General features: G+C 37.5%; 2 protein-coding genes and 1 long non-coding RNA gene across 5 annotated transcripts; all 3 read left to right on the top strand.

Moving 5' to 3' along the window:
• The first annotated feature begins 272 nt into the window (after window positions 1-272).
• LOC139195175 (uncharacterized) lies at window positions 273-1,944 on the top strand. The gene is made up of 3 exons (XR_011579811.1): window positions 273-965; window positions 1,225-1,384; window positions 1,566-1,944. It is a non-coding gene; the product is annotated as an uncharacterized lncRNA (long non-coding RNA).
• A 1,515-nt stretch (window positions 1,945-3,459) lies between these two features.
• LOC103427601 (diaminopimelate epimerase, chloroplastic-like) lies at window positions 3,460-6,984 on the top strand. 2 transcript variants are annotated; one of them, XM_029101157.2, is made up of 9 exons: window positions 3,460-3,862; window positions 3,974-4,141; window positions 4,336-4,406; window positions 4,590-4,647; window positions 4,851-5,030; window positions 5,302-5,386; window positions 6,116-6,175; window positions 6,275-6,348; window positions 6,728-6,984. In XM_029101157.2, exons 1-9 carry the CDS (start codon window positions 3,587-3,589, stop codon window positions 6,842-6,844), a joined length of 1,089 nt encoding a protein of 362 aa, XP_028956990.2. In that variant the 5' UTR covers window positions 3,460-3,586; the 3' UTR covers window positions 6,845-6,984. The 2 variants fall into 2 exon arrangements, with proteins under 2 accessions (XP_028956990.2, XP_028956991.2); XM_029101158.2 differs by lacking the exon at window positions 4,851-5,030.
• A 3,025-nt stretch (window positions 6,985-10,009) lies between these two features.
• LOC103433371 (kinesin-like protein KIN-5B) lies at window positions 10,010-16,513 on the top strand. 2 transcript variants are annotated; one of them, XM_008371623.4, is made up of 24 exons: window positions 10,010-10,293; window positions 10,519-10,707; window positions 11,039-11,168; window positions 11,263-11,418; window positions 11,527-11,864; window positions 11,950-12,088; window positions 12,340-12,437; window positions 12,539-12,695; window positions 12,784-12,853; window positions 12,924-13,000; window positions 13,095-13,148; window positions 13,222-13,302; window positions 13,385-13,496; window positions 13,570-13,656; window positions 13,945-14,120; window positions 14,206-14,367; window positions 14,453-14,560; window positions 14,636-14,794; window positions 14,876-14,959; window positions 15,051-15,256; window positions 15,458-15,559; window positions 15,656-15,765; window positions 15,845-15,996; window positions 16,070-16,513. In XM_008371623.4, the coding sequence occupies exons 2-24, from the start codon at window positions 10,541-10,543 to the stop codon at window positions 16,250-16,252; spliced, it is 3,108 nt and encodes a 1,035-aa protein (XP_008369845.3). In that variant the 5' UTR covers window positions 10,010-10,293; window positions 10,519-10,540; the 3' UTR covers window positions 16,253-16,513. The 2 variants fall into 2 exon arrangements, with proteins under 2 accessions (XP_008369845.3, XP_017187106.3); XM_017331617.3 differs by having other exon boundaries at window positions 10,082-10,293; window positions 10,500-10,707.
• Window positions 16,514-16,932: the final 419 nt, after the last annotated feature.

The following is a 16,932-nucleotide window of genomic DNA, read 5'->3' on the forward strand; positions in this document are numbered from 1 at the left end:
TCGTTGGAAGAGCCTTTGGTCTCCAGTTGAAGCAAGTTTGAATTTTGATGCAAACCCAGCAAACCTTAAAGGAAACCCAGCAAAACATGAAGAGAAATACCAAGTTATGGGAACTTTCATGAAGTCTTTTGTTTTCCCAGAGCAATGGAAGCTTTATCTCAATGTTGTTGGAAGCAGTGAAGAACCACAGATAATTGTGGCCAAAGTCACCAAGGGGGTTGGCAGAGAGCTTCATCTCGAGTTCTTCGAATCAATGAAATTAAAAAAGATTTGAAGGGTTTGTGCCTCCGCAAAAATCCTGCAAAAACAGATGGTTTTTGTGGTGTGAAGCATCTCGATCTCAGATCAGTTACCGGCCTCACAGGAACTTTCGTGTCAGATTTGTTCTCCAGTTGCCATGTTCTTGAGAGCTTGAAAAGTGCATGGGATTGCATAGCCTTGATGTAGAAACAAATAGCCTCAAGAGCTTGGTGGTGGAAGATTGTTCAGACATGGTTTCTATTACAATTTCTGCACAAAATCTCAAGTCGCTTTGGTACTATGGTGTTCTTCCTCGGATTGTTAGGTTAAAGAATGCAATGAGCTTGGTTAATGTGGTGATTGATTTGAGAGATGGACCAGGCTGCAGTCAGTTTGAACGTGACCAATTTTTTTACAATATCTTAATTGGATTTGGATCCTCTTGATTTCTCTCCCTGGGGATCATAGGGATCAACGCACACAGACAGTTGATAACGAATCGTGCGGTCCCAATTAAATACTTTTTATATTTTTAAAAGAAAGCAGTCTCGTTTTACATGAAAAATATAAAAAAGGAAAAAATTATGGTCACACGATTTTTTATCAATAGTCCGTGTGCGTTGATCCCTAGGATCCCTAGAGAGGGAATCCGGCGAGGATCCAATTCCATCTTAATTTCTTTCAAGGATGTTGAGGCTCTCACTACAAGTGGCAGGATTCTTGAGGTATGTTTATAATGCATTTCGAATTGAACACTGTTTGGCTTCTTATTACACGTAAAAAGTCATAATTCTTATGTGTAGATCACAGTTTGACACGTATGCAAAAATAACTTATTATTAAAATCTCAAAAAGAAAAACTTTTGCATACATATTAAACTGTGATTTGTCTAGTGTGTAACAATGGTGACTTCATACATGAAATGAATCAAGTATTATCATGTCTGCGATTCTGACAAAGTGTAAATATGCTCTGTGTTTAAGTGGTTGTGTTCAGGTGGAGTGATTTTTGGATATCTTGATTTCCAATTCAACAAGCTAAAGTCATTAACATGGGTAGACTTTTTGATCAACAAGGAAAAAAGGAGACTCCCTTGCTTGCTTCCTAAATGCATGTCCTTTGTTAGAGAACTTGTTGGTTGAGGTAAGTGTTGTAGTTTTTAACCGATAAACGGTTTTCGGTCACCCAATACTTATGTTTATTCAATCTAATGCCTAGAAATAAACATAGGTGTGCAACGAGAGAAACATGATGTGCAGAAATCACATGGTTAATTTTAATACATATGCTTTATTGACACTTCCTCGCATTGATGAATGAGCAGATTGACAGCAACCTCAGCAGCATCCCTGCCCAGATTTCCACCATTACCTCTGGGAGGAGTTCTCTTGTATCAGGTCCAACACTTCACAGCTCAGACACCTCAAGAGCGTTGATTTTTTGGGGTTTACTGGCAAAGACAATGAACCACCACCGATGGATCTTGTACTTGAGAAGGCCATTACGCTCAATTTATTCACTTTACATCCCCAGAAAATTGAAATTAATCTTTCTATCCCACATCGGACCGCTAATTCTAACGATCCCCACTTGCTACTTTAACCTTTGAGTCCCACATCGGAGATCTATGTCAACTTTCGATGGAAACTGTCTTTTACCATTGTACCTTTTTAACTTTAATCAAGAAAAAATTGTTGCCAAAATGTGTACGGGATACATGGGAAAATCTTTAAAATATTTATATGTATTAATTAAATTTTAACCAGGACGAAATTGTTAGAACAATGCGTACAGGGTACACTGGAAAATAGTTTAATTTCCGACGATAAAATAGATGGACTCGGGAACTGAATGAAAAGAGAAGGAACTCTGTTTAAGAGGTAAAACTAGTTCAAAATTGACCGCAACGAATTGTAATAATCTTTGGTTGTGTCTCATAGATTAATAAGGGATTTGGATCCTCTGCTAAACTTAGGAGGTTGAGCCTCCTGAGCAAATCACACGGGCCGTTGAATTTTAATACAAGTTACAATATTATAACTTTTAGAGGGTCCCCTATTTGTAGCCGTTAGATCAAAATCCAACGGTCCGTATGATTTGCTCAGGAGGCTCGACCTTCTAGCTCAGGAGAGGATCCAAATCCATTAATAAGTATCACCATTTGAACTCCAAAGTTTATTACAAAAAAGGGTTGTTGTGAGCTAAAATACGATGCTAAAGCAGCACACTTCAGAAGGAAAATCATAATTCTATTTGGTTCCACATCGACCCAAAAAATGGACATGGATCCTCTCCGGATCCATGCATCCTAATCCTAGGGACCCACTAATCCGGACTATTGAAATTTGATCAAACAGCTAAAATTATTATAACTTTTAAAGTGGATCTTGTTTGTAGACGTTGGACTAAATTTCAATGGTCCGAATTGATGGATCCTTAGGATTATGATGCATGGATCCGGAGAGGATCCATGTCCCCAAAAAATAATAAGAAGGCAAATTGTAAATCTTTTTGGTCCCACAACGACATTTCAGACAATTGTTTAATACGTTTTTGTTAATTTTTGTCTATATAAGAAGTAAAAATAGACGTATGGATAACACTACCGAATTCTAAATTGTCGCATTGGCTAGAACGGATTTACTCAGCGCTTACAATGTTTTCCAGGGAAGCAAATAGGTTTCACATACACCCATTTATCTATCACATATGGTAGTACAGTCCGAGCATGAAGTTGAAATAATAAAATCCAAATGGCAGATGCAAAAATAGAACTGAAACAAGAACAACAAAGATAACAACAATGGCAAACATATTACCAGCAATCACTTCACCAAACTAATAGAACTATTTCATTAAACACGTTTGATAACTATTTCGTTTTTTGTTTTAGTTTTCATTTTTAATATGCAAATTGGAAACCAAAAAGTGACAACTTAAAAGAGAAATTAGTAGTACAAGGACAAGTTCCTCTGCAGCTGCAAATCCACCGGAGTAGAAATAATAAGGGTAAAATACAATATACCCCTCAATTTTAGATGTAATTGCAATCTCATACAACATTTTAAATTTTTTTAATTTCATACATTATTTAATATTTCATTGAAATTTCATATATTCGTTAGTCAAATTATTGAGTAATAATGTAGCAATGTAAGACCTATATTTTTGCTGATCTAATAACTTTCGGCGGGATCTAATTGACTATTTATAAAACTTTAGAGGTAATAAAGTTAATAATGAAAATTGGCAGCGCCTTACTAGAAATTTGTGAAAACATTGGGTACAGCAAAGTAAGTTAACAGCAATCAGGTACAGAGAACGGCTGCGCCTACCGTCAGAGTCATGGGAGCCATAGCCGCCGCCATCTCACTGCCACTCACCTCCCCAACTCGCCGCTCCCTCACCGCCTCTCTTCGAACTTCTTCTACGATTCTGAAGCTCAACTCTCTCCCTGCAGCTGCATCGCCGAGAGCTCCTACTCTCCGCGTATCGGCCGTCTCGTTTTCCATGAACGTGGAAGCCGTTGAGAAAGCCTCCCCCGCTTCTTTTCTTGATCGGAGAGAAGCCGGATTCCTCCACTTCGTCAAGTATCACGGCCTCGGCAACGACTTCATCCTGGTATTCAATTTCTTTGACATGTTTGAATTTTGTTGCAATATTTGAAATTTAATTAGCATTGAAGAAGTTCGGATTTTGAGTTTGATTTTGACTGTTTATTGCGATTGATAGGTTGATAATAGAGATTCTTCGGAGCCTAAAACCAGTCCGGAGCAGGCAGCGAAGCTATGTGATCGGAATTTTGGGATTGGCGCCGACGGAGTGATCTTCGCGCTGCCGGGCATCAATGGCGCTGATTATACCATGAGGATTTATAATTCTGATGGGAGCGAGCCCGAGGTGAATCACATTTTCCCAAATATCGGCTTTACTTGATTCTTTGAAATGTTAATTAGATGAGTGATTGCCACATTGTATTCAATGTAGACGGTCTGAAATGGCAATGAACTTGTTGCATTTTATTGAATGGTGGTATTGTGAGTGAGTCGTGCATTTCGAACTTCTGAACTTTGATATCTAAATTTTGTCTGTAGATGTGTGGTAATGGTGTCCGGTGTTTTGCCAGATTCATTGCCGAGCTTGAAAATTTGCAGGGAAGGCATAGGTATGGGAAAGCTGGTTCCATATACTGATATTTTTTATTTTATTTTTCGCTTCAATGCGTTCTTATATATTACATTGTTTGCTTTAGTTTTTGTTTGCATTTAACGTTGAAAAGAAAAATTTATTCGTTCGCGTACGAATGGGTGTGTATATTTCTAACAACGCCATATGTAAACAATTGCAGCTTTAAGGTTCATACTGGCGCCGGTCTAATTATTCCAGAAATTCAAGAAGATGGGAACGTATGTTCTTTTTTATTTTATGTTTCAGTTGATGTAAAGTATTTCAGATTGGGATGATTTGAACACATCAAACATTTTGCAAAGCCTGTGACTTTGACAATATTATAAGAGTATCCATTGCTGCTCTGGATGCCTCCATCGTGCATTAAGTATTGGATGTTCTTCGTCTTCACTTTAGCAGACATCAATTTTCTTAATTACAGGTTAAAGTTGATATGGGGGAACCGATTCTTAAGGCGTCAGATGTGCCTACCAAACTGCCTGCAAACAAAGATCAATCTGTCGTTAAGTCGGGTCTTGATGTAGATGGAGTAACCTGGAATGTAACCTGTGTTAGCATGGGAAATCCTCATTGTGTAACCTTTGGTACAGAAGGAGGCCAGGTAACTATTGCTAGAATAACTTACGGCATATTCACTTATACTAGGGGTCTGGAGCAAAAAAAAATTTCATATGCATTTTGTCTGTTTTTTACCCTCCACTCCAATGAATGACCTAATCTAGGCGTAATAAAGCCAAAATTTCTTATGATTGATTAATGGTTTCCTCCAGCATATCACATCCTTTTCAAATCATCGAAACTTTTCTTGAACAGTCACGCACAAAAAAAATAATTCTGGTTGTGACTTCTTGCTTTTTGTTGAAAATGAACAGAATTTGAAGGTTGATGAATTGAAGTTAGCTGACATCGGTCCCAAATTTGAGAATCATGAGGTGTTTCCAGCACGAACTAACACAGGTTAGAATTTATTTGTCTGTGCAAATGCTTTTGTTTCTGGAAGCAGTTAGAGTTGGCATACCCTATTGTTAATGTAAGGTCACAGTTACATCCAACTTTGAAATTTCTGTATCCTTCGGTTTAAAATCATTGGAGTAGTGCTTGCTTGCAGTGGGTATTTTGAGATATACTTTGAAAAAGACATACTCACAAAATTGTCTAGCACTGACATCTTTTTTTTTTTTTAATTTACAAAGTTAGAGTGGAGAGGTCGCACTTGGTGCGATGGCAAGTTCCTTCGCCCATGAGCGGTAGGTCTCGGGTTCGAGACTTGGGAGCAGCCTCTCCATAAATGGGGGTAAGGCTAGCCGACATTCACCTCTCCCAGACCCTGCGTAAAGCGGGAGCCTTGTGCACTGGGTACGACAAAGTTAGAGTGGAATATTTATTCGAAAACAGCTACTCCGAGCTTTTATACTCTGAACTGCCTAAAAATGTAAAAATAACTCATGTGATGTCCATTCCAAAAACGATATTAGGTGCTTCAAGATTCCTTTCTCCATTCTTGCTTAGCAGTTTGAAACACAGTTTCAAGATTCTGTAATGGTCATGGTATATATTCCAGTGCAAATGAAATGTTTGATTTCAATCAAATTTCTTGGATCCTTTGCTCCTGTCTTGTTCTCAATTTGTCATTGTTCTGAAGCGTTTATTTTGCATTCACAATTCTCATTTGATTGTGATTGACAGAATTTGTGCAAGTTTACACACCTTCACACCTAAAGATGCGTGTTTGGGAGCGTGGGGCAGGTTAGTGCTGCTGCAACCAATAGAAGTTATTATACTGTGATCGTATACCAAATCCTTATGCATTGTTTCAGTGGGGAGTATAATTATTTTTCATTATAGGAGCAACGCTTGCTTGCGGAACTGGTGCTTGTGCTGTAGTGGTTGCTGCAGTTCTTGAGGGTCGTGCTGAGCGGGTAAGTTTTGGCATTCTTTTTCTTTTGGATATATTAACAAAAATAAATATAGATGGTTATTTATTTCACATGAAAAAAAAAAATTCCACTTTCATCTTTAACGTTGCCATGTTACATTGGTCACTTCTATAAGCGCGATACCCCTCCCATAAGCAGTGCTCTTCATGAAAAACCAGGGGTGGGTATTCTGATACATGTGGCCGAACAACTCAACAGCTACGTTAGTAATGCGGGGAAAGTTTAGTGTGCAACATTTAGTTATCTTTGACCGTTGCTTATTCATGTATTGTAAAATTCCAGATCAACTTCATTGTTACTGTAGTTTCTCTTGCTGTCCACTTCGCTCATTTTTTTTTATGTGCTTATCTTTTGGACATAGAATTGCACGGTTGATCTACCGGGAGGGCCATTGCAGATTGAGTGGAAGGAGGAGAACAACCACATCTACATGACTGGCCCGGCTGAAGTCGTATTTTACGGATCAGTGCCTCTGTGATTTCTTTTCACAAGATTGTCTTTGGATGAAGCATGAAGATGGATTTTGTAATTTAAATTTGTCTGAGTTATGTAGAATTGCCAGTAAAAAAACCTGTGGAGTCGGAGACGTTGAATATATCATGTGTTTGCTTTATGAAAGTTTGAATCCCTCCAGTTGCACTTGTGCTCCATGACGAAATGGTAATGTGAGCCAAATGGCCATCGAAAATGTGACTTTTAAATGATGGTTAGGGCCATGCGTTGGCGTAGTCATATTGGTTAGATGTTGTGCTCTCTTTATGCATTCAAGTTTGAATTGTCCTCTATGCAAGTTAGAATATTGCGCGTATAAAAATAAAATAATGTTTAAGAGATTGGCCCTACGAACACTTTGTGATACAAGTAAATATTAGAGAGTCAAACTCGGCATTTCAAGTGTGAGCAACAAGCCTTTTGCGCTCCATTTTCACATTGCATTAATATCCCACTTTTAATCTAGAATTATGCTTGGCTCAGTAACTCGGAGTGCGCATGGGTGATTGTGTTGTCGATGTAAGTGGGCTCCAGAATACAACAACTTAGTCACCCATGCAACCTAGCGTTAAGTTAGTGTGAACTGTCGGTGCAATTGGATCCCACAACTGAATAACTTTATGTCACATAATGCATCAACTACTTGTAATCAACCGCGCATACTAGCTTTCCCCTTCAGTTTAGCGTGCTTTGATCATAACGTAAAGTGATAGCATTTCATTAATGAACAAGAACAATTACGAGGGTTGTCATGATGGGTACATTGCTACAGTGACCCATTACTTGATCTGGAGATAATTTGCACAGACAAGCATAGAAAGTAATCCCTTAACTGGTTACCACAAGCAGCATTGACACCAGTACAAGCACCAACAGTACAAATTTGTTACAAAAACAGTGGAGGTAACAAACCTAAACCGAGGTATACACAACGTCATCGCTAAAAGCGTGACATCTTTAAACCATTGTGGATAAGGTGAGGCCACATCGTCCATCAACTTAGCAATGGCGCTCCACGCTCCGGCCATCCTGCATTGTCTCCTCGTAAGGCAACTGCCCGGTTTAGCTTTTACCAAGCCAAATCGCACCCCCATTAATCATTACTTGAACCTAGAAAGTCAGTTCAAATTACATAAGATAAGCCTTGTAATCATCATTCATCATGATAAATTTTTGGAGCCTTTTTACTTGATCGACATGAATCAGCTCTTATATGCTTCCCATATTCTTTAATATAGCTTTGTTTCTTACTATCGTTCATACACGTGTGGACAATTAATCATTGATGTATGTAAAACTCATAATAAGAACAACACTCGTTAATTGTTGACAAGTTAACACTTGATAAGACATGAAACATAACTAATTGTTACAATAGATATCAACTTTTCAGAGTATTTTAAATAGAAAAATGTTGGAGAGATTATTTTTTTAATGATTCATAGAAGGAATTTGACTTTTAAATGGCACATCATATGATCTACAAAATAATATTAAAAAATATAATCTCTCTAACATCACTGTTTTAAATAATTTTAAAATTAATTGTGCAACTCTATGCGTACATTTTGTTGAGAGGTTATTTCACATTTAGAAATAAGAATCTTGCATAAATTAATAATGTGCACGAACTAGATTTACATTTTAAAGTCTGCACAACATTTATCAGTGGTTCGGCAACTTTAAAACAAAATTAACTCATATTTTTTAAAAAGGGTAATTTTAACAAAGTCAATAAATGTTATGATATTGACAATATATTAATTAAATTTATTTGAATTATAAGTAGGTCAATGAGGCCACTTAGTACTACGATATAATAGTATTCCTCTTACTTGTAAATAAGATGTTTTAGATTCGATTCTTGATAAATGTGAAGTTGAATCACATTGTTATGGCAAGCTCATTGTAAGGCTTAGCTCACTCTCCCAACCCCTTAGTGCAGATACTACAAATATAAATAAATAAATAAATAAATAGGTTAATGAGACCTTGAGGTACTATAACACCTCAATCAAACAAAATTTACTAATTCATGTGACTATAGCTAGCAGCGTGCAAATTCTTTCAATTCGAATCAGGTCAATCACACACCTCCTAGACTTCACACTTCATGTGACTCTCGCAATTTCTGTTTCTTTCTTTTACATTGGATTTAGACTCTACAACTAAGCAGTGTACAAACTCTTTTTTTTTTTAATCAGGTCAATCCCATGCATCACTCACACACCTCCTACGGTTTACATCTCGCACGACTCCTATTTTTTACATTTAGATTCAGAAACTCCAATGTAATGTCCACTTTCTGGTTCTGTTTTTTTTTTTACATTTGGATTTAGATGTTACGTTGCAATGTCCCATTTCCTGGTTTTGCGCAACTGAGGTACACATACAAACCTCACCACCACCATCTGCTTCATGATCTCGTGGAGGGCGTTGTGTTCTAGAAGGAATCATGTCAATCACAATGTTGTAGTCACTGCGACTGAGCCGTTGGGATCTGGTGCTCCTAGCCGTCGCCAATGACCTCGTGTTCTTCATCATAGAGAGGCGAAGAAAAATACAAGAGAGAATGGAGAGATAGCCAAAAGAGATAGAAGGTAATAAATACGAATGAGAGAGGAGAGAAGATAAGAAAAGAAATAAACTGAAGAGTAAAGAATATAAATGTTACTTTTAACTAGCCTAAATTATTATGAATATTTCATTGATTATGAAAAAAAAAATTGATCATTAATTTATGACTAATTAGCAAAGATTCTATCTGGCTAAATAACATTTTTTTTAAACTAATCCAAAAATAAAGTAATAATCATTATTCGATTTTTCTATGGTTAGATTAGATAATTAGATGAGATTTTTATTGCTCATGTTTGAAGTAAGTTCCACACGGAAGTTCTCTTTTTCAAGAAGTTATATTAATATTGTAATATTATCAACGAGTGTTGTTATTAGTAATTCAAAATTTTCATTTTACTTTTCGCATATTTTCTTGAGGAGACTGCAAAAATCAGAATCATGTTTAAACTACTCTCTTCTTTTTCTTTATAGGGGTACAAATGGAAGTTCACTTTTATAAATTCACCCAGACGCAAGTTAACATACGCGCCTCGTTTGAATTATCACCGGGCGGCCCCACCCAGTTTGAAAAACGCATAGAATTCCGTCTCGCCCCAACGGCCACTTCCCCCGATACAAAAGCGCACGGTAGCCGTTGGAGAATTAGACACCACCGTTCTTCCTCATTTTTCAAATCCACCGATTCGATTCAAATTCTCTGAAAACCCTAAAAGCCCTTCCTTTCGCTCGAAAGAGGGAAGAAAGCTTTCTTTCTCCTTATTCCCCTTTCTCTCTCTTGGTCCAAAAATTTCATATATTTTCCGGTTGATTTTGTTAATCGAGTTGGACTTCGTCAGGATACACAAAATCACAGAGGTAATTTCGTGTTTCGATCCCAATTCAATTGTAACCTAATGCAAGGATTTTTCTACCAAAGACGGAATTTAGGGTTTTCTTCTGGTAATGCTGATTAGTTAAAATCAAGTTAATTAATCGGCACGAAAAGTTTCTAAATTTCTTGGTAGGGATTTAGGGGTTTTTTGATTGTGTAGCTGATATGGTTTATATGATTTTTGATGAAGTGTGTTGGTGTTGGTTTAGGTTTAGGAAGAGTGAAAAAGAGATGGCAATCACCCCTGATCAGACTAGGAAAGTTGGGATGGGGCTGTCACCATCCCCATCTCCTTTTCTTACTCCTCGTCCCGAAAGGCGGCGCAAAACGCTTGAGTACAATCCAAATCGTCAAGACAAGGATAAAGAGGTTAATGTGCAAGTTCTTCTCAGATGCAGGTAAGTTTTAGTCTCCCTTTTTTTTATGGTTCAAATTCTGATATGGAATTTCAATGATCATTTTGGTGGTTGCAATGTGATAGAAATATGTTCCGCTTCTCATTTAATTGTTGATATACTTTTCAACATCTGGACCATAGAATTGTTTGTGTACGTATTTCTCTAGTCATTGAAGTTGTGTAGCTTCAATTTTTGTTTTAATTTGATATGGATTTGTAGTGTAACATTGTTATGCCAGAGTGGTTCATGACATCGAGTTATCGGAACTTGCTCCAGTTTGATTCAAAAAGCTAAGCAATATCCTGTTGGTTTATTGTTGATTTGATTTCAGGCCTTTAAGTGATGAAGAGCAAAAGTTGAATATCCAGAAGGTGGTATCCTGTAATGAACAGAAAAGAGAGGTCACTGTTATGCAAAGTCTAAATAACAAGCAAGTAGATAAACTGTTCACTTTTGACAGGGTAAGGTTCTTTAGTCTCCATTCTGATAATGTTACTTCGTAACACTCTTTCAATCAACATGTAAAAACTGTTTTTGTTTATTAAAATTTGCAAGGTTTTTGGGCCAAAAGCACAGCAAAAATCAATATATGAGCAAGCCATTTCCCCGATAGTTAATGAAGCTCTCGAGGGATTCAACTGCACTGTTTTCGCTTATGGGCAGACGGGAACTGGTAAAACTTACACAATGGAGGGCGGGATGAGAAATAAGGTATAGAATCTACAGATTGATTATCTTGCCATATACTTGCTTTGATTGACAATATAAGATATCTTCTCTCTTCTGGCAATTATAATGTACACATACTGTTTCTTGTAGAGTGGCAATTTGCCTACTGAAGCTGGTGTTATTCCACGGGCTGTTCGTCAAATTTTTGATACACTTGAAGCACAAGATGCGGACTATAGTGTGAAAGTGACGTTCTTGGAAATATATAACGAAGAAATAACTGATTTACTAGCGCCTGATGAGAGTCCAAGAACTGCAGACGACAGGCAAAAGAAATCTATTTCATTGATGGAGGATGGAAAGGGTTGTGTGATAGTAAGAGGCCTTGAAGAAGAATATGTGTACAGTGTAAATGAAATTTATACTCTCTTGGAACGAGGGTCTGCCAAGAGGCGTACAGCAGACACTCTGTTGAACAAGCGCAGCAGGTATGTTTTCCTCAGTCACTAAAAAGATATTTAACACCAGAGGACCGCTTCATGTTAACTCTTGTCCCTTTTTCTTTGTCTGCAGTCGCTCTCATTCTGTCTTTTCCATTACTGTCCTCATAAAAGAAGCAACAGTTGGTGATGAGGAGCTAATTAAATGTGGCAAAATTAATCTTGTGGATCTGGCAGGATCGGAAAACATATCTCGTTCAGGTGCACGAGAGGTACTATAATAAGTTTTCTAAGCTTAGGCTTGCTGTATTTTGTTAGTCACTGGAATTGCAGCCAAAATCAGGCCCAGATAGTATATTTGTTTGCGTTTTTACATATCTAGGCTCCTTCTGTTATTCTAGTAGTATAGGTCTTAAAGACAATCCAAAGAAATGATAGAGCCCCAAAGTTAGCTTTTAAATGAATTTGTAATAATATTGAATTGCATATCAGAGTTTGATAAAACTTCTGTTTAAAACTGTAGGGACGTGCAAGAGAAGCAGGGGAAATAAATAAGAGCTTGCTCACGCTGGGCCGTGTCATAAATGCACTAGTGGAACATTCCACTCATATACCTTACAGGTACGTCCGGATATATATCGATCTTTATTCAATCAGTTTGTGGTTCACTATCTTTTTCTGTTATCTATATGTTTAATCTAATGTGCCGACTCTTTTTGCAGGGACAGTAAGCTTACAAGACTTTTAAGAGATTCTTTGGGAGGAAAAACAAAAACCTGCATCATTGCCACAATTTCTCCAACTGCTTCATGCATGGATGAAACTCTAAGCACACTGGATTATGCCTATCGTGCCAAGAACATTAAAAACAAACCCGAGGTTCGTCCTCCTCTTTCAGTCTATTGTTTCTTGAAATGTATTGCTTTATGTGATGACCATATGATGATGATGGGGTTTATTTTTGCAGGCAAACCAGAAAATGTCAAAACCTGTGCTGCTCAAGGAATTGTATTCAGAGATTGAGAGAATGAAAGAAGGTTGGATGACGATTGCATAACCTCGGATTGGAGATTAATTTTATACTAATCTGTTCAAAACTGAATGCAGATATTCGAGCGGCACGGGAAAAGAACGGTGTTTATATTCCGCATGAAAGATTTGTCCAGGATGAAGCTGAAAAAAAGGTGGACCTTCTCAAAGATTGGCGTTTAAGTTCCCTTTTGCATTTGTAATTTTGTACTAATGTAGCTTCATCGTTTAAATCTGAAAACTTTGCAGGCTAGGATTGAGAGAATAGAGCAATTGGAGAATGACCTCAACCTCACAGAAAAGGTACAGTTTGCTCTCTCCTCAGTTAATTATTCTTCTATGATATTCTGGTCATCAAACTCACTTCTTCTTTCAGCAAGCGGAAAGTTTTCGTGATCTGTATATCAGCGAACAAGAACAGAAGCTGGATTTACAAAGTGAGCTCAAGGACTGCAAGGTATGCATCATATACCTATATTTTTCCTCTACTCATTTTCAGTTTATGCATCTTATCAGGAATTTGATTTCGCCTATTTCAGATAAATCTGGATAACTGTAACAAGGCTCTGCTTGAACTTCAAGAGGATTACCAAATAGCCACCTCAACCTTGAAAGAGAAGGAGCATATCATCTCCAAAATGCTATTCTCAGGTAAGGAAATTGAGATATTATTGAGAAAATTTTGTACCTTTTTCTCATATTTTTGAAAAACTCTCTTTATCAGAAAATCTTTTAATTGGACGGGCAAAGGAGTTGCGCAGTGATTTGAAGAACGCATCAGAGGAAATGAATTCCCTCTATGAAAAATTAGGTATGATTAATGAACTTCAGTATGCAAGGTCATAAGCATGCCCCGTGCAGAAAAGTAACTTGTCTCCTGCATTTTGGTAATTGGCAAATGATTAATGATTATTGTAGTTTTATTTACTCTTCTGGCTGAACAAAATACATCTGACAAGAAAAGATGATGAGTATTTTAACCTAAGCAGTCACATGTCACCCAAAATCCTTTTTCCTGAACTATTGCATCATCATATGTACGTGAACTATTGCATCATCATATGTACACGCAAGTCAAGTGCTTTTCTGCTCTCTGCAGATCAGAAAGACAAGATGGAAGAAGAAAATCAGAGCTTGGTTTTGACATTTGGTTCTCAACTTGATCGGAGTTTGAAAGACCTACATAAGATCATCCTGGGGTCTGTTTCTCAACAGCAGTATCAACTAAGATGCATGGAGGAACATGTTCAGTCATACCTTGCGAGTAAATGTGATGTAAGAGAGACTTGGCTATGTCATGTACTATGCTTGCCTTGTTTCACCATAGTTATCTGTTTATTAAAACTGTTGCTATTATCAGGCAGCACAGGTACTGGAATCCAGGATTAAGAAGATAACAAAGACATATAGTTCTGGAGTAACAACCTTGAAGGAGCTGACCAACATGCTGCAAAAGAAAGCATCATCTGACCTGGACCAAATAAATGCTAAGACGTTATCACATACAGAGGCTGTTGAGAAGGTATCCTGTCCAAAAGTTTCATGTACCATTCGTAGGATGTTCTTGATTTATTAGCTGAGCATAGTACAAATGTTTGTCTTTATAGTTTCTTGAAACTGCGGTTAAGGAAGCCAACGAGGTCGTCCAAGATATTCAGCACTCTCTTGATGAGCAGAAACAGCTATTGGCTTTCTCCACTCAACAACAAGAGGAGGTAGGTAATTCATACTTGTTATAATTTGCTCTTGAAAAATGATTAGAGATTCTTAATCTTTGAGTAAAACTGTAGGGATTGCAAAGAAGCTTGATGTCAGCACAAGTAATTTCGAAGGCCACTGGTAACTTTTTTGATGACCTCCATGACCGCGCTTGTCAAGTTATGAGAAATCTTGAAGAAACCCAAATTCAACGAGTCAACCAATTGGTGAATTTTGAGAAGATGTTTAAGGTAAGCAAACCCAAAACCTACAGGTGTGTTTTGACACGATGATATATGTAAGGCTGATGAACTTTCATTGCTTTGAAACAGGAAGAAGCTTGTAGAGAGGAAAAACATGCTATGGAAAAAATTGCAGTAATTATTGGAACATTGACATCTAAGAAAGCCTTTATGGTAAGTATTTGATTTATTTTGTCGCTTGAAGAAGAGTAGTTTGTAGGTATTTCGTAATTTGACATTTAGAAAAAAAAAAAAAAAAAATTAGGTATCGGAGGCATCAACCAACATCCAGGAAAAGAGTAAAGAAGACAACACCAGGCTGCAAAAGGCAATCTTTAACATGCAACAAGTGGCATCGGATGCTAGGACGGAATTGAGCGAATATTTCGGAAAGGTGGAATGTGATTTTATGAAAGACACATTCTCAGCAGTTGAATCTCAGGCAATCATGGAAAACTGCCTCCAAGAGTGGTAAGTTTATTACTTGAACCAAATCTGAAAATATAGTGCAAAAAGATTGTATCCTCTGTTTGTGTAGGAAAATATAGCGCATGGTATTCTGGTATTGCAGCACCCTATGCAACGTTGATCATGCGTACATGCTGCATGGGTTTCCCCCTATCAATTTATTACTCCCTATAACCTTTTTTTCCCTTCACATGGTATATGCAGCTCAGAGAGAGTGGGTTACTCTGGGAAACAGTGGGAAAATGCCCAGTCAGCCATAAATACTCTTAATCAGAACAGTGCTGCAAATATCGAATCTACTGTGAAGTAAGTTTCCCATCTTTGACACATCAAACTTTGTAGTCATAGTTTGTTATACCATTCCAATGCTCCATTGAAATTTCAATTCCTTGCTTTCAACAGGGAAAATATCTCTGCGAACCATTCTGCACATGAAAAGTTTGTTTCTGCATCTTCCCGTGTGGATTCAGATTTCAGTGCTTTAGCCTCCGACACATTGTCATGCGTTAATGGTAATTTCAATTTACTTATACAACGAACTAAGTGCTTCACTCCTATACAATGCCTAACTGGTGGTTTGAAAACCTGCAGATTCGCTAATGCTGGACTATGTAAAGACAAAGGAAATAGACTCCATGACGGCTGTATGCGTTGATCAGCTTAAATCAGTACAAGAAAAGCATGGTGATGGCGTATCAACTATACGAAATCAAGCGGAAAAGTGCTTTGTAGAAGATTATTTGGTATGTTGTCACCTAGTACACGGTCAACTTCGTTGCATGCCTAATGTCATTGCTGACTGGTATGATTAAACAGGTGGATAAGCATGCTGGTGCGACCAAGAAACAAGTCATTGCTGTCCCCAGCTTGGAATCTATCGAGGAGATGAGAAGCTCCGTCGAAGTCAAAGAAGACGGTTCATCTAATAACAAATTAAAACGGAGCCAAATGGAAGGCAAGATCCCAGGTCCTAGAACTCCTTTCGCGGATGTCAACTGAATTTTGAATGAAGAATTCAAAGTACCTGCTGTATAAGGTTTCATTTCACAATATCGAAACATGCTCATCAACTGATGAGTTCCGAGTTGTTTTCTGCTGATCGAAAAAGTCCTATGCTGCCGGTGCACGCAGCTCATTCGGAGAGCGATGCATGGCTGGCAGGGTCTTGTGTTCCCATTTAATCCTTAGAAGTTACGAAAGAATTATGATTGTAATATTTTTGTAGTTTCCGTCTATGAAAACATTTAAAAGTTTCTCCAACTTCTCTAACTGATTGAAGTAATAATGTTGAAAACCATCTATGAAAACATCTAGTGTTTTAAGCTTCTTACATGACAAGTGTTTTAAGCTTCTTACATGACATCAAATGATTAATTTGAAACACCGTCACCTTAGCATTTATTGGCTAAGAGAAGAAATCAAACTATTCTTATTTTGTGAAAGTTTTTTTCACATTTACGGGCGAGAAAGACGAAAATTAAAATAAAAAAATATGTGGATGAATGAAAACAAAATTAGTCATTGGTTCTCAGCTTCGTTCGCAGTCGGCAGGCAGCCCACGCTTTTTTATTTTATTATCTTAAAAAAACACAGATTATTAGGTGCAGTAGTAACTCATTTACCAATTGTTTTCTGCCAATTTGTTTGGTAAGGACCAAGGAATAATCTTCCTTGTTAAA

Source organism: Malus domestica, chromosome 04 (assembly GCF_042453785.1).
Source record: "Malus domestica chromosome 04, GDT2T_hap1".
In the NCBI taxonomy this organism is placed as follows: Eukaryota; Viridiplantae; Streptophyta; class Magnoliopsida; order Rosales; family Rosaceae; genus Malus; species Malus domestica.